General features: G+C 43.8%; 1 protein-coding gene across 1 annotated transcript; it reads left to right on the top strand.

Annotated features, from left to right (window-relative positions):
* LOC148205132 (serine/threonine-protein phosphatase 7 long form homolog) lies at positions 1 to 22,821 on the top strand. The gene is made up of 5 exons (XM_088103222.1): positions 1 to 243; positions 316 to 357; positions 948 to 954; positions 22,105 to 22,436; positions 22,729 to 22,821. Exons 1-5 carry the CDS (start codon positions 1 to 3, stop codon positions 22,819 to 22,821), a joined length of 717 nt encoding a protein of 238 aa, XP_087959348.1.
* Positions 22,822 to 23,584: the final 763 nt, after the last annotated feature.

The following is a 23,584-nucleotide window of genomic DNA, read 5'->3' as shown; positions in this document are numbered from 1 at the left end:
ATGTTGTACAGGGAGATGTGTAGAGCGACAGATCGACATTCAAAGACCATGGGTGGTTGTGCATCGTTGTTACAATCGTGGGCATGGTTTCGTATGCCCTTTATTGCACCAATTTCGCGACTGCAATTTAGTTTCCTACTTGTATGTCGATGGAGCGGAGGTCATGTTTTGACCTTTCGAAATGTCCCCCACAATGATTTAATCGAATACCGATCAAGGCTAGATCATATAGAACATAACCAGGTAACATTGTATTTGTCATTCAAATCTTTTTTGATAAAAAATGAATCAGACAATAATGGTCCATTAATGCAGTTTACATGGACTCCATATGAGGGATTAGAGTCAATTATTCCTGTCAATACCGAATTTCGTCCGGATTGGGGTTTTGGCTTTACCGTAGACTGTTCTCCTTTGTTTTATTATTTACCCTTTTTATTATTTTTTTTTTATTATTTTATTATTTTCGTTTTTATTATTTATTTATGTATTTTCTTATTAGTTTACTGGTGTCTTTAGTTTTTGTTTTTTTTTAGTTTTTACCTTTTTATTTTATTAAAAAAAAAATAATTAGGAAAAGGGGACGTTTTGTCATTAGTAAAAAATATGCGAGAAAAGAAAAGTGTTTTGGTTGGGAGTACGACGTGTACGTGTGTTGGAGGGAGAGGGTGCAAGAAACCGTTTCTGCAGAGTGTGCGGGTGGCAGAGACGTTTTGGAGCCTACATGGCATATGCACGGTTTGGTATACGGAGGGGGAGGGTAGCACAGAAAAGCAGAGAGAAAGGGGATTTTTGGGGGAGAGCTCCAGGGGACCTTCAACTTCACTGGATAATCATCCATTGCCGAGAAGGAGACATTGGCACCTGCAAAGAGAAACAAGAGACACCATTCAACAAGGAAAGGGAAGAAGAAGCCAGTCAAAAGGGAAAGGAGAGATTCATTGGAGGCGCAAGGTTGGCAGTAGCAATCGGATCTTCAAGAGGTAAGTGATGCCTTGCACTCCATGTTCTCCCATGAATATACCTCTGTTAAGTTGTTGTTAAATTGGCATATGATTGTGTCATGGTTATTTGTATACGGGCCATTGTTACCAAACACCATCGTCACCCTCCCCACATTCACTGAATCATCATCCATCATAACCTCATGACCACGGTCCATCATCTTCATCCCTTTCCTCTTCATTTTCATCTCCAACACCTTATACCACGACCTAACCTCAAACTCCTTGACTCCCCTCACCCGTAACCATCCCAACCACACTTCCCTTTCACTCCAAGTTCCTCACCTCCAACACCCATCATCCATCATTGGCTACACGCCACAACTCTCAACTCCTCTATTTAATCGCATAGAGAAACACCTTCCTCTTCTTCAACAATCGGAAAAACAGGGAAGAATTCACTCACTCCATAACCCCTGCCGTGCTTCTTATCGCCATTACACCACAGCTCAACCCAACGCCTTCATCATCTATCATACAGAAACTCATAACTCCATCCCACCGTATTCATTCTTACCGTTCGGCCAACATCATCTCCAACACTGAGCCGTCACCTATCCTCTGCATCTTCAACCATCTACCTCCAACTATAATCCAACCTCGACCCCCCCTCACCCCAGGACCATTCATCATTTACTTCTGACCAGAGCCTTTGCATCTCGCCACTTTCATCTCCGGCACCACTTCCAGTATCATCACTCTCATCTCCCCAACATCTCCGGCGCCACCTCCAACAAGCATAACCCAATCAACACACAAGGCAGAACAAATCCAGCATTCACCCCTCACATTCAGATGTACACAACACACACTCGTAATTTTCAAATTAATCAGTAAATCAATAAAAAAAATGATAAAAATTAGGGGAAGAAGAGAGGGAAATGTGGTTTTGCGGGGACGATTAGCAGTCGGGAAAGCCCTCGAACGGAGAGGGAGGAAAGTGACACTGGTGGCGCCGGTGAAGAAGCGCGCTCCAGCTAGAGGCAACGGTGGCCGGCTTGGCAGAGGCGGCGGCAGGAGGTGCCCAAGGTGAAAAAGCCTCAACCCTAGGCTAGTGCGAGAGAGAGAGGGAGAGATCGGGGTGGTCACCGGCAACGACCTTGACGACGACGCCCTGGCTCGTGGCTTGCGGCGGCCAACTTCGGTGGAGGCAGCGGCGTCGACGTTGCAATGCGTGGAGGAGCAACTCCTTTTGGTCAGAGAGAAGGAGACATTGGTCTCATCTGAGAGAAACGGCGTGAGTGAGTGAATGAGAATGGGAAGGCATAACCCCTAGGGGAATTCTAGGTTAGAAATCACCCGGGTGGGCCAAGCCCATAATGAACGCACGTTTTTCGGCCTTTTTTTCGAACGCTCGTCATCTACCCTCCTGTACTCAACGTACGTTCACCATCTCCCCAACGACCGCTCGTCCACAACGAGCGCTCGTCTTTCAGCCTCGTTTCCCAGCGTCCGTTCACCAATTCCCCAACGAACGCTCGTCCCCCAACGAGCGCTCGTCTTTCAGCCTCGTTTCCCAGCGTCCGTTCACCAATTCCCCAACGAACGCTCGTCCCCCAACGAGCGCTCGTCCTTCAGCCTCGTTTCCCAGCGTCCGCTCATCCCCCAACGAGCGCTCGTCCTTCAGCCTCGTTTCTCAACGTACGTTCGTCAACTTTCCCCAACGAGCGCTCGTGATACTGAATCCCCCAACGCTCGTTCCTCCTCGTTCTCAACGAACGTTCGTTAATCCACCCAACGAACGCTCGTTCTTTCTCCCCACTTTCAACGAGCGTCCGTTAAATTCCCCCCAACGCTCGTTCGTCCTCATTCTCAACGAACGTTCGTTAATCCCCCAACGAACGCTCATTCTTTCTACCCACTTTCAACGAGCGTCCGTTAAATTCCCCCCAACGCTCGTTCCTCCTCATTCTCAACGAACGTTCGTTAATCCACCCAACGAACGCTCGTTCTTTCTCCCCACTTTCAACGAACGTTCATTAATTCCCCCCAACGCTCGTTCCTCCTCATTCTCAACGAACGTTCGTTAATCCACCCAACGAACGCTCGTTCTTTCTCCCCACTTTCAACGAGCGTCCGTTTAATTCCCCCCAACGTTCGTTCCTCCTCATTCTCAACGAACGGTCGTTAATCCACCAAACGAACGCTCGATCTTTCTCCTCACTTTCAACGAGCGTCCGTTAAATTCCCCCCAACGCTCGTTCGTCCTCCTCATTCTCAACGAACGTTCGTTAATCCCCGAAACGAACGCTCGTTATTTCACTTCATTCCCAACGTCCGTTCATAATTCCCCCAATGCTCGTTATTTCTCCTCATTCTCAACGTCCGTTTATGATCCACCCAACGCTCGTTATTTTTATTTGTTTGTTTTTCTTATTTTATTTTATTCTATTTCATTTATTTTTGTCTATCTTATTTCATTTGTCTTATTTATTTCTTTTATTTTTATTTTTATTTTTATTTATTATTTTATTTTGTTCTATCTACTTATTCTAGATATTTACTTATCCTAAAATATATATTTAATAATGCAATATTTACAATTTAAATAAAGGAATTTATAAAAATATGTTTTAAAGGTTTTGGCACATGTGTGATCGCACGCATCGTCCTTGTGCTGAAAACCTTTTATCTTTCATAATTAAAATTTATAAAAATATGTTTTAAAGGTTTTGGCACATGTGTGATCGCACGCATCATCCTTGTGCGGAAAACCTTTTCTCTTTCTTAATTAAAATTCCAAAAATATGTTTTAAAGGCTTAGGCACATGTGTGATCGCACGCATCGTCCTTGTGCTAAAAACCTTTTCTTTTCCTTAAGTAAAATTAACAAAATATGTTTTAAAGGTTTATGCACATGTGTGATCGCACGCATCGTTCTTGTGCTAACAACCTTTTCTCTTTCTTAAACAAAATACAAAAAAGGTATAAAATCTTCAAAAAAACCAAAAACATCAACAATTTTAAACAACAAACAATCTTCCTACCCAGAACTACGTAACCCTTGATTCTCCATCGAAAGTGGAGATACGTAGGAGCAAGGCTAGCCCTTGTCAGGTTCACTTTCCCAAAAATCCAAATTTATCTGTAATCATTTTCTCAAACAAATCTTTCAATCATTTTCTCAAACAAATCTTTCAATCAATTTCTCAAACAAATCTCTCAAACATTTTCAAAAAGAACTACGTAACCCTGATTTCTCATTTTGAATGAGAATACGTAGGAGCAAGGTCAATCCTTGTCGGGCCCAAAAAACTAAAAAAATATGTTTTGTTTATTTTAGAATTTTATTTTAGGGGATAGTTAAACATTTTGAAAATCACATCATATTCGTGCATTTAGTTAAAGGTACTGCCTTAGGGCAGGCGTTGTGGGGTGCTAACACCTTCCCCACGCGTAACCGACTCCCGAACCCAATCTTTGGTTTTCGTGGACCGTGCTTTATCGTTTTATGGTTTTCCCGTAGTTTTCCAAAATAAACTATGGTGGCGACTCCAAAATCTCTCTTATCAAAATGCAATTTTCTTTTTTGGATCGTCGTCCCGTCGCGATTCCGGTTGCGACAGATGGCGACTCCACTGGGGACGGCCGAGAGTCAGGCCATTTAATTAGATGCGCGAATTTGACATGATTTTTCTTTGTGTTTTTCTTCCCCTGTTTTTTTTTTCTTTTTCTTTTTTTGTGTTTGATAGTTGGAATAACTGCATGTGAATTGTTGAATATGGAAACCTAGGGTAGAAAACATGTTTATATCTGCCTGGGAATTTTTTCTGGTTGTTTTGCAGGTGAGGGTTTGGGTATGCATTGCATTCTCCCTTCACACACACACTTTGTGCATATCAAGAGTGGGGCCCTATACCCGGGTCTGAGCGCAACTTAGAATTATAGGAGTTGTGTAGCGGTGTCATTCTGGGATGTACTTCCTGTCTGGCTATCGTGAGAACTCCAGCTAGAGTTTGTTCTCTTCACTTGTGTCTCCTCATCTAGTTGATTACTCGACTGTTGTGGAGATGCTATGAAGGGGGCCATAGCTCTAGTGACCATTGACCTCTAGGTTCAGGAGACCATCCTTGTGAAATTGCATATACTTGACCTCGAATCCAAGCCATTGAACCTTTATTAGGGCACAAAGGGAGAAACGTGTATTCTTGTAATCCTCACGCTGTTCGTTCTCTTTCGAAAATTATGTTATTGCATTTTCATGCCATGCATGCATTTGATTCATCGTGTTGTTTTATTATCATGCATCATATTCATGCACCATTTAGTAACATGTTGGTTTTAGGGGAAATCACAGGTATACACTTGACTTCACACGAGATGGATGTTGACACCAGATCTGATGCTACATTGCATACCAACTCCGCCATTTTAAGAAAGAAGTCTAGCCTAAGGACACATGTTGGAAATTTGACCGGGTTGATAAATTTAGGCCGAAGACTCAAGACCATACAGAGAGAAGCCTTCGGGAGGAAATATGGGAATTTGTTGAGTTTAATGGAGGTGAAAGTACAGTTGCCCGCTATTACAGCTCTAGCTCAGTATTATGATTCTCCCCTGAGATGTTTTACCTTCCAGGACTTGCAGCTGGCGCCAACTGTAGAAGAATTTGAGCATATTCTGGGCTTGCCATTAGAGGGTACCAAGCCATATCAGCACTTGGAGCATCATGCCTCTGTTTCTACCCTTGCTGTTATAATGAAATTACAGCCCAATGAATTGGAGAACCGGTTGATAACGAGACATCAAATTCGGGGGCTGACACAAGGTTACCTTGAACAATATTTGCACGACCTGGGCGATAGGGAAGAATGGGAGACCTTCATGGATGTACTAGCCCTCACTGTGTTTGGCATTGTCCTGTTTCCCAAGCTGGAAGACTTTGTAGATTACACTGCTATTGATGTCTTCGTGGCAAAAAAGACGAGATCAGAAAACCCCATAACAGCAGTCCTCGCAGATGTGTATGGGACTATGAGTTTTTGCCAGGAGAGAAAAGGGAAGAGGATTCTTTGTTGTTTGCCGGCGTTATATGCGTGGATGACGGCACGAGTATTTAAGGGGGTAATCGATGTTAGAAGTTCACCTGAGAATCTGTCGCATCAAGGAGGTAATGGGTGGGCTCTTTTCTTTGCCGGTTTGAGAGAGGGAAACGTAAAATGGCGCCTTCCTTGGCTTGAGACTAAACCATCTATCCATCATTGTGGCAACTTCCCTAACATACCTCTCATAGGCGCTAGGTATTGTATTAACTACAACCCTGTTTTGGTCCAAAGACAGTTCGGATATCCTATGAAGGGAGCGCCTTCACCAGATTATCTCACAGGCTTCTTCATCTACTATGAGGACGGACATTGTACTGAAATGTTGAGGAGAGTCAGAAGTGCCTGGGAAAATGTGGTGCGAGCAGAGAAGGACCTGAGGAGTGGAGTGATGGATAGCAGGGTTAGTTACCATACCTGGATTCTGGAGAGGGTAAGAGAAGTCAAGTTGCCTTTTAAGCCCATCAATGATCAATCGGCAAGTGAAGAAACATCCCAAGCCCCAGAAAGTGAAGAGGTGAAACAGCTGAAGGTTGAGGTGGAGAAATTGAGGGTGAGGAATGCTAGGTTGGAAAATGAATTACAGAAAGCTCGCAATGATTTTGTGGATATGAGGAATGATAACGAAGAAAAGTCACGGGCTTATGAAAACATTGTCAAAAGCCAGAAGGCAGAGAGAGATTATACATTCCGAGTAAAACAGGATCTTGCGGCCGCAAGTAAGGAGTTATCCATGAGGGTGAATGAGAAGAATGTGGCTCTAGAAGAGGGCAGACAGTGGAAACAACTCTATGAAGAAGCCAAGAGGGATAAGAGGGAAGCCCTAAAAAGACTAAGGGAAGCGCAAGTCCAAGTACAAGAATCGGGGCATCAAATGAAGGAAATGGCTACATCATTTGAAGCGGAGTTGAATCAGGAGCGCTGGAAGCTGGCAGAGGCTGAAGGGGAATATCGAGCCATGTTAAAGCAGATGGAGGATTACATCGAGGAGCAGGAGGAGCGATGGAGGTCGATGGAATTTGAAGAAAGGCATCAGGCCTTGATAAAGCGAATGAAAGAGCACATCGCAGAGCAAGAAACGGCCGTAAAGCATTGGAAGGAAAGCTTCTCTCAGTTGGCTGCTTTGGCAAATGGGGCGATTGAAGACATCCCTAGAATGGTGTCGGAAGCTGAAGCGAGTACCCACTTTTATAGCCCACCAGTAGAGATAGAGCTTTTTATTAATCACTGTAAACGGTTGATAGACGAGATGAAATCCCCCATCACTCGGACTAGGAATTGATGTATTTAGGGATCTTTATGGTTTGTTTCCTTTAAGAAATGTAATGAACTTGTTTCCATTTAAATGAAAGGTGTGGGATGTTGTTTAGCATCTGCTTGTGTTAATTTCCATCAGTGATGTCATTACAATCTTGTGATTTCCCCCTATTACTAGCATGCATCATCTTTTCTTTTGTTCAGCATGTTTCATTTCCATCTAATTAATTAAAATAATAAAGCAGTACGCGTGAGAAAAAACGACGACCAAATTTCCACGACATCCCTACCGGACCCGGGCAAACTCAAAAGCCATGGCAAGCTGGGAGGAGTCACCGGAGTCTCTCAAAACGGATGTTGGCCAGTTGAAGGACTAGATCGGCCAGATCTTGGCGACGCTTGAATCCATGAAGACTGCTGGAGAGTCTTCATCTACGCATGTTGGGGGGAATGCTCACCCTTATCCCCCAATGCTCAACGCTGCGAGCCAATCTGTTCCTTTCCCACTGTATGGTTTACCTCCGGGTTACACTCCTCCTGTAGGAGAGTACTCAGAAGTTGAGCACGCTGCATTCTCGTTCCCCGCGACTGTCAATATACCACCAACCACCGGCACTCAGGGACCTGTCTTAGTGTCGGCTCCCATGGTGGGCACGGGAATGAATGAGACCAACACAACTGATGGAATTCGGGTGACCCCAGTACCGCGTGTGGTTGCTAGGGAGGATTCTTCAGCCGAAGCTGCACAGCACGCCACAATGGTTGGGGGATTCGGTAGCCTCGTTGGAGCTACAGGTAGGTTGGAAAGTCTGGAGGCGAGGTTGAGAGCTGTTGAGGGAGTTGAGAGCTACGGGTTTGGAGATGCGGCCAGATTAAGTTTGGTTCCGGGCTTGAAAATCCCGCCTAAGTTCAAGGCACCAGAGTTTGAAAAATATAGGGGTAACACTTGCCCTAAAAGCCATGTGACCATGTACTGCAGAAAGATGGCTGCGTATGCTCATGATGAGCAGCTACTCATCCACGTTTTCCAGGAAAGTTTGGCTGGGGTGGCATTGAACTGGTACACCCACCTGGAGCCATACCGAATTCGTTGTTGGGCGGATCTAGCTGACGCCTTCGTAAAACAATATGTATACAATACTCATGTTGCTCCGGACCGTCTGCAGCTGCAGAATATGACAAAAAAGGACAATGAAACTTTCAAAGAGTACGCCCAGCGATGGAGAGAGTTGGCTGCGCAAGTTGAGCCGCCGTTGTTTGATAAGGAGATGGTGTCGATGTTCGTAAACACACTCCAGCCGCCATTTTATGAGCATATGGTTGGGAATGTATCTGTCAATTTTGCTGACACCATCATCATTGGTGAGAGGATAGAAATTGGATTGAAAAACGGGAAGATAGCATATGGCCCACCTGCAGCTACAAACTACAAAAAGCCCAGTTTCAATCAGGGGAAGAAAAAAGAGGGGGAGGTACATGCTGCGTCGGTAATGCCTGCGTGGAGAGGACGAGCTCCCAATCCTAATTATCGGCCATACTTAAACCCACCTCCTTATGCTGCTAACACCACGTTTGTTCACCAAGCTAGGCCTCAACAACAACAAGCGTATTATCCACCGCAGCGTATCCCAACCGAAGCTGCAAGACCGGTCGCAAACATGGACCCAAATCTGAATGTGGGTCACAACAACAACCCAAGGGGAAATCAATTTGTTAGGTTCACCCCAATCCCTATGACCTACACTGAATTGTTACCTAACCTAGTCAAAAAGGGTCTGGTCGCCATTTGTCCGATGAAGCCTGTACAGCCGCCGTATCCTAGGGGTTATGACGCGAATGCCAGGTGTAGTTATCATGCAGGAGGCGTTGGCCACTCGACCGAAGGATGTATGGCTCTCAAATACAAAGTTCAGGCTCTGATAGATTCGGGTTGGTTAAAGTTTCAAGAGGACCAGCCCAACGTCAATACTAATCCATTGTCCGGGCACGGGAGTTCCTCGACGAACGCCGTCGAGGTTGGAAACCAGGATCTGATAAGAGATGTGGGCGAAATCCGAAGTTCTAGGAGGTTTATCTTTGAAGCTTTGTTGAAGAAGGGCCTAGTGAAGGGTGATTATGATCTGGGTATAGCGTGCGCACTCCATCCGGAGGCCGGGCACTCTATTGAGGAATGTATGGAATTCGAGATTTTTCTACAAGACTTACTTGATAGAAATCTGATGCAAGTGTGCCGCAAGGTCAGAGAGGAAGAAGTATTTGCACAAATTGGTGGAGAATCTGATGTGACTCTACCCGAACCTTTGGTGATCCATTTTACTAGGACCACCCCTGCACTGGTAACTGAAGGAAATCCGTCTGTGGTAATCCGAGTGCCAACTCCTTTCCCTTATAAGAACGAGAAAGCCGTCCCATGGAGATATGGGGCAACTGCATTAGACGAGGGAGAATATGCAAATCCGACTGTGGAAAACATATCAGGCATTGGTGGAATGACCAGAAGTGGTCGAATCTTTACACCACCAGAATTGGCGAGAGAAAGAACCAATGATAGGGAAGCAACAATGGCTGCAAAAGCAAAGGAGTTCTTGAGGGGGAAGAACGTGGAGGCCGAGGAGACCCCCAACAAAGAGGAGAAGAGGGAAATATCTGAAGAAGAAGTTGGTGAATTCCTAAAGTTCATACAACAGAGTGAGTACAAAGTGGTGGAACAGTTGAATCGCATGCCTGCCCGGATCTCCTTGCTAGAATTACTCATGCACTCTGCCTCCCACCGAAAGTTGTTGATGAAGATACTCAGTGAGGCTCATGTGGAACAAGGTATTTCTCTGAACAAGTTCGAGGGCATTGTTGGCAACATCGTCGCTAATAATTACCTCACCTTTACTGATGAGGAGATACCCACTGAGGGGAGAGGGCATAACAAGGCTCTTCATGTCTCTGTGAAATGTTTAGATCACGTTATAGCGCGTGTCTTGGTGGACAATGGCTCCTCTCTGAACGTCATGCCAAAATCGACATTGGAGAAGCTCCCCTGTGATGGAATGCATATGAAGCCGAGCTCTATGATTGTGAGGGCATTTGACGGCAGTAAAAGGGTAGTGATGGGAGAAATTGAATTGCCCGTTCAAGTCGGTCCTTGTGTCTTTCAAGTGACCTTTCAAGTTATGGATATCCTCCCGGCTTATAGCTGTTTGTTGGGTCGCCCGTGGATCCATTCTGCAGGAGTTGTGCCTTCCACACTACACCAAAAGCTGAAGTATGTTATGGGAGACAAGCTGGTGATAGTGGCAGGAGAGGAGGATTTCCTGGTGAGCGGACCATCATCCTCCCGTTATATTGAAGTAGCCGAGGAAGCTCTCGAGGCAACTTTCCAATCTCTGGAGATCGTGGGAAACACCTACGTGGAGCCATTCGCGGTCAGCCCACATCTGTCGCGTGCTTCTATCATGATGGCCAAAGTCATGTTAAAAGAAGGTTATATGCATGGGAAAGGTTTGGGAAGGTATGGACAGGGGCGAGCATTCCCTCTGGAGGTCGTCGAGAACAAGAATAGGTATGGCCTGGGATACAAGCCCACCAGGAGGATAGGAGAAGGCTGATAGAAGAAAGGAGAGAGCGCAGTCTGGCTCGGATGGAAAGACGGGAGCCCAAAGTGGGAAGAATTCGTATCTGTGACCTCAAGAAGAGCTTTCGCAGCGCTGGTTGGGTTAACGTCGGCCACATAGCAGTTGTGGGAGATGAAGATGGATCGGAAGGCTCCAGTTGCGTGTGGGCCTGCTCCCCGGATGCGCGACTCGACAATTGGGAGATGCTGGATTTGCCCGTGATGCTTAATTTGAATAAGATGTAATAACTTTAATTAATCCTATAGCTTTACCCGGGGCTTTAGGATTCATGACTTACGGGTTGACGCTTTTAGTTTGTTATGCTCAGCGCGATAATCAAAGTGTGTTTGTTTGTGTTTTATCATCATTTTGCATTCCTCGTCGTTTTTCGTTTATTTATTTCCTTTTCATAAACTCAAATAATGCAGATATGACAATGAATGTTTTGAAAGTAATTATGTTGATATTCCTGATTTTGGGCGCCCCGTCAATAATACGGAAGATGATTGTGATGATGACCCGGAACCCCCTCCTGAACTGTTGAGACTAGTGGAACAAGAGTGTAAGGAGATGAAACCTCACCAGGAAGATGTTGAAGTACTCAATTTAGGGAATGGGGATGAGGTAAAGGAGGTGAAGATCGGTACAGCCATGAAAGCAGAAGTGAAAGAAAAATTGCGTGTCTTATTGAGGGAGTTCAGGGATGTGTTTGCTTGGTCTTACAATGACATGCCAGGCCTCGATACAGATATTGTACAACACAAGCTCCTACTCAAGCCGGAATGCCCACCGGTAAAGCAAAAGCTAAGAAGAATGAAACCGGAAATGTCCTTGAAGATCAAGGAGGAGGTACAGAAGCAATTCGATGCAGGGTTTCTAGCTGTGGCGAGATACCCAGAATGGGTAGCAAACATTGTACCGGTGCCTAAGAAGGATGGTAAAGTTCGGATGTGTGTCGATTATCGAGATTTGAATCGCGCAAGCCCAAAGGACAATTTCCCATTACCACACATCGACACCCTGGTTGATAATACAACCAAGTATTCACTGTTTTCGTTCATGGATGGTTTTTCGGGGTATAACCAGATCAAGATGGCGCCAGAAGATATGGAAAAGACTACTTTTATTACATTGTGGGGCACATTTTGTTATAAAGTGATGTCTTTTGGACTCAAGAATGCTGGGGCAACATATCAAAGGGCGATGGTGGCACTTTTCCATGATATGATGCACAAGGAGATTGAAGTTTATGTGGACGACATGATCGCGAAGTCCGAATTAGAAGAAGAACACGTCCTCAACTTGAGAAAGTTATTCGAGCGATTGAGGAAGTATAAGCTTAGGCTGAATCCCGCCAAATGTACATTTGGAGTGAAATCCGGGAAATTGTTGGGCTTTATTGTCAGCCAGAGGGGGATAGAGGTGGATCCAGACAAAGTGCGAGCGATAATGGAAATGCCTGCGCCTAAAACGGAAAAAGAAGTTCGAGGGTTTTTGGGTAGATTGAATTACATTGCTAGATTCATCTCCCACTTAACTGCTACTTGTGAACCACTGTTCAAGTTGTTACGAAAGAATCAGGCTGTGGTGTGGAATGAGGATTGTCAGGCCGCTTTTGAGAGAGTCAAACAATACTTACAAAACCCTCCTGTATTACGTCCACCAGAACCAGGAAGGCCACTCATTTTGTATTTGACTGTATTGGAGAAGTCAATGGGTTGTGTGTTGGGTCAGCATGATGAGGATGGCAAAAGAGAGCACGCTATATATTACTTGAGCAAGAAGTTCACAGACTGCGAACAACGATATTCATCGTTAGAGCGGACTTGCTGCGCATTGGCGTGGGCCGCTCATCGTTTAAGGCAATACATGTTGAGTCATTCTACATGGTTGATATCCAAGATGGATCCTATCAAGTATATTTTTGAAAAGCCTGCTCTTACTGGAAGGATAGCTCGATGGCAGATGCTATTGTCAGAGTACGACATCGTATATGTCACTCAAAAATCTGTCAAGGGTAGCGCACTAGCAGAATACCTGGCTCATCAACCCCTTTGTGATTATCAACCAATGCAACCTGAATTTCCTGATGAGGATATCATGGCTCTATTCGAAGAGAACAAAGAAGACCGAAACGAAAAAGCGTGGACGGTGTTATTCGACGGAGCCTCGAATGTGATGGGACATGGAATAGGGGCAGTGCTTATCTCCCCAGAGCGTCAGTATATACCAATGACGGCAAGGTTGTGTTTTAGCTGCACAAATAACATCGCTGAATATGAAGCCTGTGCCATGGGTATTCCAGCAGCAATTGAGTCTAAGGCAAAAATTCTGGATGTGTATGGAGATTCGGCTTTGGTCATCCATCAACTGAAAGGAGAATGGGAAACTAGGGATACAAAATTAATTCCCTACCAAGCTTACATCAGGGGATTAATGGAGTATTTCGATTCCATCACATTTAACCATATACCTCGAGAAGATAATAAATTAGCAGACTCACTGGCCACCTTGTCGTCAATGTTTGAGGTTGATCAAGATGCAGAATTACCAAAAATCAAAATGAAAAGCCATGCAGAGCCAGCATATTGCCACTTCATCGAGGAGGAGTTAGACGGTAAGCCTTGGTACTTTGATATCAAGCGTTATCTTAAAACCCGAGAATACCCTGAGGATGCGTCTGAAAACGATAAAAGAGCACTAAGAAGGTTGGCCAGCAGTTTCATCTTAAGTGGGGATGTTTTATACAAGAGAAACCATGACATGGTTCTCCTCAGATGTGTGGATGCAAAGGAAGCCGAGTTGATATTGAAAGAAGTGCACGAAGGTACATTTGGTACACACATGAATGGACATTCGATGGCTAGGAAGATCTTAAGAGCTGGTTACTTCTGGTTGACCATGGAAAACGATTGTTGCATACACGTGAGGAAGTGTGAGAAATGTCAGATATATGCAGATAATATCAATGTGCCACCCACTGCTCTGAACGTGTTGTCTGCACCATGGCCGTTTTCGATGTGGGGAATAGATGTCATCGGAGCTATAGAACCAAAAGCGTCAAATGGACATCGCTTCATACTAGTCGCAATCGACTATTTCACCAAGTGGGTTGAGGCTGCTTCGTATGCCAACGTGACTAGAAAGGTCGTGGTTAGATTCATAAGGAAGGAGTTGATCTGTAGGTATGGGCTACCTAACAAGATCATCACTGATAACGCTACCAACTTGAACAATCAGATGATGGCGGAGTTATGTGAGGAATTCAAAATTCACCACCATAATTCCTGTCCTTATCGTCCAAAGATGAATGGGGCAGTAGAGGCTGCTAACAAGAACATCAAGAAGATTGTGCAGAAGATGGTGGTCACTTACAAGGACTGGCACGAAATGCTTCCTTTCGCTTTGCACGGATACCGCACATCAGTACGAACATCAACTGGGGCCACGCCGTTCTCGCTAGTGTATGGGATGGAAGCGGTACTTCCATTTGAGGTCGAAATTCCCTCCTTACGCGTGTTAATGGAAACTAAGTTAGAGGAAGCTGAGTGGGTTCAAACCCGATTCGACCAACTCAACCTTATCGAAGAGAAAAGGTTAACAGCAGTGTGTCATGGACAGCTGTATCAAAGGAGAATGAAAAAGGCGTTTGACAAAAGGGTGCACCCAAGAGAGTTTCATGAAGGCGAACTGGTGTTGAAGAGGATTTTGCCCATCCAAAAAGATCATCGAGGCAAGTGGACCCCAAACTATGAAGGGCCGTTTGTGGTGAAGAAAGCATTCTCTGGTGGGGCACTAATTCTCACAAGGATGGATGGGGAGGAATTACCGTTACCGGTTAATTCTGATGCGGTCAAAAAGTTCTATGTATGATGATTCCGTGATACGGGTTGCCGTTAGCGAATATTAACATTGCCTTTCAAATTGTTGTAATCTGTGTTATTTCATTCAATAAATACCGCATATTAAATTTTTGTTCATACTTTCTGAAATTATTGCATGTCGCGCTGAGCTGTTTAGGTAAATAAAGAGGGTTGAAAACGAAAATAATCAAACGAATGTCAATAAAAGCATCACGGGTATTCAGTCGGCTTAGCTCGGTCCTGGTGGGTGTCGTAAAAATTAAAAAAAAATTATAATAAAAATAAAAATGAAAAAAAAGAAAGCAAAAGAAAAGACACATGTTGAATTCGTTGTCAATGAGGTTGTCAAGGGCATAGTGTTTTCGAAAAGCAAAAGCAAAATAAATTTTGAAAATACCAAAGTTGGGTCTTCTCCTGATGCAAGGTTTCGGGGGTAACCATCGTTCTTTTCCGGCTAGAGCATCTGCATTCATACTACTTGAACCCTCAACCTTTTCATTTCCCATTAAAACAAAGGGTTGTCATGAATACAATACTGGGGCAGTGTTCATCATGGTACCCATCCCAACGATCTGTTGATTGGGAGAAAAAAAAAAAAAAAAAAAAAAAAGAGGGAAAGAAGAGAGAGAAAAATAATGAAGTCGATGTGTCAACCACTACCGAGTTTTATTCCAGGGCTAAGGTCGCGAGAAAGTAAGGTAAGCAAAGATTCAGAGTGACGTGTGGCCATTTTTTCTTTATCCAAACGTTAAAAGAAGTTTATCCAATTGCACCCCTTTTGAGCCATAAATTATATTTGTTTTCATCACCCCCGACAAGAATCATTAGCACATCGATGTCAACCTAAAGGGTACATCAAGGGCATCCGAAATCAAGGAGGGGATTTCTGAAAAAAAAAAAGAAGAAGGAAAAAGAAATAAAAAATATATAAAGTCTCAAAGAAGTACACAACAGAGACAACGAAGCAAGCGACCCAAAAGGGGAAGAAAAGAAAAAAAAAACAGCAATGAAAATAAAAGGATGCCCGAAGTCTCAAATCTTTAGGGATAGTTGACTCGACACCTTGCAAATGATTCTTGTTGAAACGATTTAACCGCCAAACACTTATTTGAGCCTTCATTATCCATTTCTTTCAAAATCCTTTGACCTTTAGCCACGGTACAAGCCAATAAAAGTCCACGCTGACTGAAGACTGTTTGTCCTAATCTTTCTCACGAATTTAACCCTGAAACGAAATGATGTGGTGAATGGCACAATCACTCAAAAGAAAAGAAAAAAGAAGGAAAGAAAATAAAAACATCGAAAAAAAGAAGGAAAGGACAAAAAATGTGAAGTCTCCCCGTCAATCAGGAATCGCCAAATTGGGGCAATCCTTCCTACCCGAACCTTTCCCCCTCTCCAAATCAAGTTTACTATACGCAACAAAGTTGGGGCAACCCTTGCGGGCCATGCATGTGTAGATACTAACAACACCTCCCAAAGTTCAAGCTAGTGCTAGAGGGAATTTGAACCCCTAGTTACGTTCTCTTCCTTGCATCAAAGAACCCACTGCTTCTTGCCATTATTTTGATTGAATGCATTTCGAACGTACATCGCGTTTGACGTCAACATTGACAACGGATTCCAAGCATAGAATTCCCAAAAAATAAAAAATAAAAAAAAAAGTGCAAGAAAGAGAAAGCGAGAGCAAAAGAAGGGAACGAAACCAATGGCTCATATGCATTCATGCACCATCGTAACATAACATCATTTCATAGAAAGCAAAGAAAACTGTTCAAAAATCAGTAAGGGAAAATGAAGTGGTGAAAAAGGTTAGCAGACCTTCATATCTAAACCTCTCTAATGTTTTGCTAGCTATTTACCAATGTTTCTTCAAAAAAAGATCTGAATCCAAGAGTTTTTCTACGATAGCTCACCTCAAGGCACTCGTCGAGCCTATTGATCCTCATTCCATTCATCCATAGGGTTTGTACGCCCTCCAAGAGGTTAGTACACCTCATATCATTCATTCCACGAGGTTAGTACACCTCATAGCATTCATCCATAGGGTTTGTACACCCTCCACGAGGTTAGTACACCTCATATCATTCATCCATAGGGTTTGTACGCCCTCCAAGAGGTTAGTACACCTCATATCATTCATTCCACGAGGTTAGTACACCTCATAGCATTCATCCATAGGGTTTGTACACCCTCCACGAGGTTAGTACACCTCATATCATTCATCCATAGGGTTTGTACACCCTCCACGAGGTTAGTACACCTCATATCATTCATCCATAGGGTTTGTACGCCCTCCAAGAGGTTAGTACACCTCATATCATTCATTCCACGAGGTTAGTACACCTCATAGCATTCATCCATAGGGTTTGTACACCCTCCACGAGGTTAGTACACCTCATATCATTCATCCATAGGGTTTGTACACCCTCCACGAGGTTAGTACACCTCATATCATTCATCCATAGGGTTTGTACACCCTCCACGAGGTTAGTACACCTCATATCATTCATCCATAGGGTTTGTACGCCCTCCAAGAGGTTAGTACACCTCATATCATTCATTCCACGAGGTTAGTACACCTCATAGCATTCATCCATAGGGTTTGTACACCCTCCACGAGGTTAGTACACCTCATATCATTCATCCATAGGGTTTGTACACCCTCCACGAGGTTAGTACACCTCATATCATTCATCCATAGGGTTTGTACACCCTCCACGAGGTTAATACACCTCACACCATTCATCCACAGGGTTTGTACACCCTTCAAGAGGTTAGTACACCTCACATAATTTGTTCAGGGTTTGTACGCCCTCCAAGAGGTTAGTACACCTCACATCATTCATCCACAGGGTTTGTACACCCTCCAAGAGGTTAGTACACCTCACACACAGTCATCCATAGGGTTTGTACACCCTCCACGAGGTTAGTACACCTCACATCATTCGTTCAGGGTTTGTACACCCTCCACGAGGTTTGTACACCTCATTCCCCTCAAGCACGGTTTTGGTTCAACGTTTTCAGCCCAGTCTTGTCTGGCGCCTCTAGTTTTTCTTTGATTTTGGGCCCCTCTGCTCGGCAATGATCGTTTATGTTGCAATCTCACATTCTTCATCGATTTGTTTAACTTATGTTTCGTATTCATTTTGCTTCCTTAGAAATCCAGACGAAATTAGTATTTCTATCTTTACTTATCTTTTACTAAATAATATGAAGACATCACATTGTCATATTATCTAGTAAAATCTAAGTAAAGAGGGGCAGCTGTCAATACCGAATTTCGTCCGGATTGGGGTTTTGGCTTTTTGGGGAAAGCAGAGAAAAGCAGAGAGAAAGGGGATTTTTGGGGGAGAGCTCCAGGGGACCTTCAACTTCACTGGATAATCATCCATTGCCGAGAAGGAGACATTGGCACCTGCAAAGAGAAACAAGAGACACCATTCAACAAGGAAAGGGAAGAAGAAGCCAGTCAAAAGGGAAAGGAGAGATTCATTGGAGGCGCAAGGTTGGCAGTAGCAATCGGATCTTCAAGAGGTAAGTGATGCCTTGCACTCCATGTTCTCCCATGAATATACCTCTGTTAAGTTGTTGTTAAATTGGCATATGATTGTGTCATGGTTATTTGTATACGGGCCATTGTTACCAAACACCATCGTCACCCTCCCCACATTCACTGAATCATCATCCATCATAACCTCATGACCACGGTCCATCATCTTCATCCCTTTCCTCTTCATTTTCATCTCCAACACCTTATACCACGGCCTAACCTCAAACTCCTTGACTCCCCTCACCCGTAACCATCCCAACCACACTTCCCTTTCACTCCAAGTTCCTCACCTCCAACACCCATCATCCATCATTGGCTACACGCCACAACTCTCAACTCCTCTATTTAATCGCATAGAGAAACACCTTCCTCTTCTTCAACAATCGGAAAAACAGGGAAGAATTCACTCACTCCATAACCCCTGCCGTGCTTCTTATCGCCATTACACCACACCTCAACCCAACGCCTTCATCATCTATCATACAGAAACTCATAACTCCATCCCACCGTATTCATTCTTACCGTTCGGCCAACATCATCTCCAACACTGAGCCGTCACCTATACTCTGCATCTTCAACCATCTACCTCCAACTATAATCCAACCTCGACCCCCCCTCACCCCAGGACCATTCATCATTTACTTCTGACCAGAGCCTTTGCCTCTCGCCACTTTCATCTCCGGCACCACTTCCAGTATCATCACTCTCATCTCCCCAACATATCCGGTGCCACCTCCAACAAGCATAACCCAATCAACACACAAGGCAGAACAAATCCAGCATTCACCCCTCACATTCAGATGTACACAACACACACTCGTAATTTTCAAATTAATCAGTAAATCAATAAAAAAAACGATAAAAATTAGGGGAAGAAGAGAGGGAAATGTGGTTTTGCGGGGACGATTAGCAGTCGGGAAAGCCCTCGAACGGAGAGGGAGGAAAGTGACACTGGTGGCGCCGGTGAAGAAGCGCGCTCCAGCTAGAGGCAACGGTGGCCGGCTTGGCAGAGGCGGCGGCAGGAGGTGCCCAAGGTGAAAAAGCCTCAACCCTAGGCTAGTGCGAGAGAGATAGGGAGAGATCGGGGTGGTCACCGGCAACGACCTTGACGGCGACGCCCTGGCTCGTGGCTTGCGGCGGCCAACTTCGGTGGAGGCAGCGGCGTCGACGTTGCAATGCGTGGAGGAGCAACTCCTTTTGGTCAGAGAGAAGGAGACATTGGTCTCATCTGAGAGAAACGGCGTGAGTGAGTGAATGAGAATGGGAAGGCAGAACCCCTAGGGGAATTCTAGGTTAGAAATCACCCGGGTGGGCCAAGCCCATAATGAACGCACGTTTTTCGGCCTTTTTTTCGAACGCTCGTCATCTACCCTCCTGTACTCAACGTACGTTCACCATCTCCTCAACGAACGCTCGTCCACAACGAGCGCTCGTCTTTCAGCCTCGTTTCCCAGCGTCCGTTCACCAATTCCCCAACGAACGCTCGTCCCCCAACGAGCGCTCGTCCTTCAGCCTCGTTTCCCAGCGTCCGCTCGTCCCCCAACGAGCGCTCGTCTTTCAGCCTCGTTTCCCAGCGTCCGTTCACCAATTCCCCAACGAACGCTCGTCCCCCAACGAGCGCTCGTCCTTCAGCCTCGTTTCCCAGCGTCCGCTCGTCCCCCAACGAGCGCTCGTCCTTCAGCCTCGTTTCTCAACGTACGTTCGTCAACTTTCCCCAACGAGCGCTCGTGATACTGAATCCCCCAACGCTCGTTCCACCTCGTTCTCAACGAACGTTCGTTAATCCACCCAACGAACGCTCGTTCTTTCTCCCCACTTTCAACGAGCGTCCGTTAAATTCCCCCCAACGCTCGTTCGTCCTCATTCTCAACGAACGTTCGTTAATCCCCCAACGAACGCTCGTTCTTTCTACCCACTTTCAACGAGCGTCCGTTAAATTCCCCCCAACGCTCGTTCCTCCTCATTCTCAACGAACGTTCGTTAATCCACCCAACGAACGCTCGTTCTTTCTCCCCACTTTCAACGAACGTTCATTAATTCCCCCCAACGCTCGTTCCTCCTCATTCTCAACGAACGTTCGTTAATCCACCCAACGAACGCTCGTTCTTTCTCCCCACTTTCAACGAACGTTCATTAATTCCCCCCAACGCTCGTTCCTCCTCATTCTCAACGAACGTTCGTTAATCCACCCAACGAACGCTCGTTCTTTCTCCCCACTTTCAACGAGCGTCCGTTTAATTCCCCCCAACGCTCGTTCCTCCTCATTCTCAACGAACGGTCGTTAATCCACCAAACGAACGCTCGATCTTTCTCCTCACTTTCAACGAGCGTCCGTTAAATTCCCCCCAACGCTCGTTCGTCCTCCTCATTCTCAACGAACGTTCGTTAATCCCCGAAACGAACGCTCGTTATTTCACTTCATTCCCAACGTCCGTTCATAATTCCCCCAACGCTCGTTATTTCACTTCATTCCCAACGTCCGTTCATAATTCCCCCAATGCTCGTTATTTCTCCTCATTCTCAACGTCCGTTTATGATCCACCCAACGCTCGTTATTTTTATTTGTTTGTTTTTCTTATTTTATTTTATTCTATTTCATTTATTTTTGTCTATCTTATTTCATTTGTCTTATTTATTTCTTTTATTTTTATTTTTATTTTTATTTATTATTTTATTTTGTTCTATCTACTTATTCTAGATATTTACTTATCCTAAAATATATATTTAATAATGCAATATTTACAATTTAAATAAAGGAATTTATAAAAATATGTTTTAAAGGTTTTGGCACATGTGTGATCGCACGCATCGTCCTTGTGTTGAAAACCTTTTATCTTTCATAATTAAAATTTATAAAAATATGTTTTAAAGGTTTTGGCACATGTGTGATCGCACGCATCGTCCTTGTGCTGAAAACCTTTTCTCTTTCTTAATTAAAATTCCAAAAATATGTTTTAAAGGCTTAGGCACATGTGTGATCGCACGCATCGTCCTTGTGCTAAAAACCTTTTCTTTTCCTTAAGTAAAATTAACAAAATATGTTTTAAAGGTTTATGCACATGTGTGATCGCACGCATCGTTCTTGTGCTAACAACCTTTTCTCTTTCTTAAACAAAATACAAAAAAGGTATAAAATCTTCAAAAAAACCAAAAACATCAACAATTTTAAACAACAAACAATCTTCCTACCCAGAACTACGTAACCCTTGATTCTCCATCGAAAGTGGAGATACGTAGGAGCAAGGCTAGCCCTTGTCAGGTTCACTTTCCCAAAAATCCAAATTTATCCGTAATCATTTTCTCAAACAAATCTTTCAATCATTTTCTCAAACAAATCTTTCAATCAATTTCTCAAACAAATCTCTCAAACATTTTCAAAAAGAACTACGTAACCCTGATTTCTCATTTTGAATGAGAATACGTAGGAGCAAGGTCAATCCTTGTCGGGCCCAAAAAACTAAAAAAATATGTTTTGTTTATTTTAGAATTTTATTTTAGGGGATAGTTAAACATTTTGAAAATCACATCATATTCGTGCATTTAGTTAAAGGTACTGCCTTAGGGCAGGCGTTGTGGGGTGCTAACACCTTCCCCACGCGTAACCGACTCCCGAACCCAATCTTTGGTTTTCGTGGACCGTGCTTTATCGTTTTATGGTTTTCCCGTAGTTTTCCAAAATAAACTATAGTGGCGACTCCAAAATCTCTCTTATCAAAACGCAATTTTCTTTTTTGGATCGTCGTCCCGTCGCGATTCCGGTTGCGACAATTCCTACCCAAGCTTATAGAGACCAAGCATTGTGGACATCATGCACAACTTTAATTTGTTTTGCAATTGTTGAATGTCACGAGTTAGACCGGGTCAAGTTACAATTTCGCCTATCACAACATGTTCCTGAATTACCAAACGATCTTGATGAACTCCATAAAGTTGATATGAGGGGCAGAAAAGATGAGAATTGGGTTACTAGACATGCCGAATGGATAGACGTATGGAATAATAGGCGTGACCTAACATTGACGGGAATTCCAGTTCTAGGGCCACTTGTCCACATAAGCGAGTACATGTCTTGGTGTTTTGAGAATGCAATTTTGTTTTTGTCCATTCCACTTGTCCACATAAGCGAGTCATTCTCCTGAATACCATCACAATAGGGACCATGAAAACACTCCTCGTGCAGAGGCAAGTAAGGATGCAAGAAGACATTCCATTTCATTGTTCTCTAATCTAGGCATGCCAAGCTTGTTTGGAACTTATGCCCCTACTCCACCTTCGGCCCACGCTGTTGGGGGATCTTATGATAACTCGTTTTATTTTGGTGAAAGCCATAACGAAATAGGTACTTCCTCCGCTGCTTATGAAGGAGATGAAGGTGAAGAACATATTCAACGACAACCTTCATAGGAAGAACCACCTAGACCTCCACATGGAAGGAGAAATCCAACTAGGAATAGGCGGCGACCACGTTGTGGAACTGGACACCACTATGGGGAATGATTAGTTAATTACTACTTTTAATGTTCGATATAGTCATAATGTCAACTGTGTTTCAGACATTACTATGCAAGACAATTATTATAATGATAATTTTCCCACCGACCTCCAAATGATGTGATTCTTTTTTTATTACAAACTAGACTCAAGAAGCTCTCCAATGACTACTAATTTGTAATTTTTGGACATCTGAGAAGGTATTACTTTAGAACTTTCGCACAATTTATGAAAAACGGCGATAATAATCCAAATGCAGAAAAAGATTTATTTCATGGTCATGGGTTAGGGGTTGTGCTTGAGCGAACTCAAACTTCAAAGATGTGACTCTTGGAGATGAAAGAGGAAAATATTTTCTCTTATTTTGATTTTTATTGATGCAAATGCATATAAGGATTTGGAAAGCTGGATGGGATGAGCTTACGAAAATAGGGTTTGGAAGTTACGAGAGTGCACAAATTGAGTGGTGAGAGTTTAAGGAGTTTTGAATCTGAGTGTCAGTTTATATATGTGTCAAGTTTAAAATTTTAAACTTTTCCTCTTTAAAACTTGCGTTTTGTGGTTGAGCACCAAGACTAGTGCTTGAGCACCAAACCATTATTTTCAGTTAAAACTCTATTTAATCACTTTATTTTCATTGCTTTTCAAGGTTCCTTATATCAATAGTCTAAAACTAAATGTATCCTAATACTAAGCATAAAAAAACCACTTGTTCATAATACAAATAATTTGGGGTACTTCCCAAAAACGCTTGTTTAACGTCTTTAGT

This window comes from Vigna umbellata, chromosome 1, assembly GCF_029865625.1.
Source record: "Vigna umbellata cultivar VRB3 chromosome 1, Vumbellata_1.0, whole genome shotgun sequence".
Lineage (NCBI taxonomy): Eukaryota > Viridiplantae > Streptophyta > Magnoliopsida > Fabales > Fabaceae > Vigna > Vigna umbellata.
The sequence above is the reverse complement of the archived record's forward strand: the minus strand, read 5'-3'. Positions and strand labels throughout refer to the sequence as shown.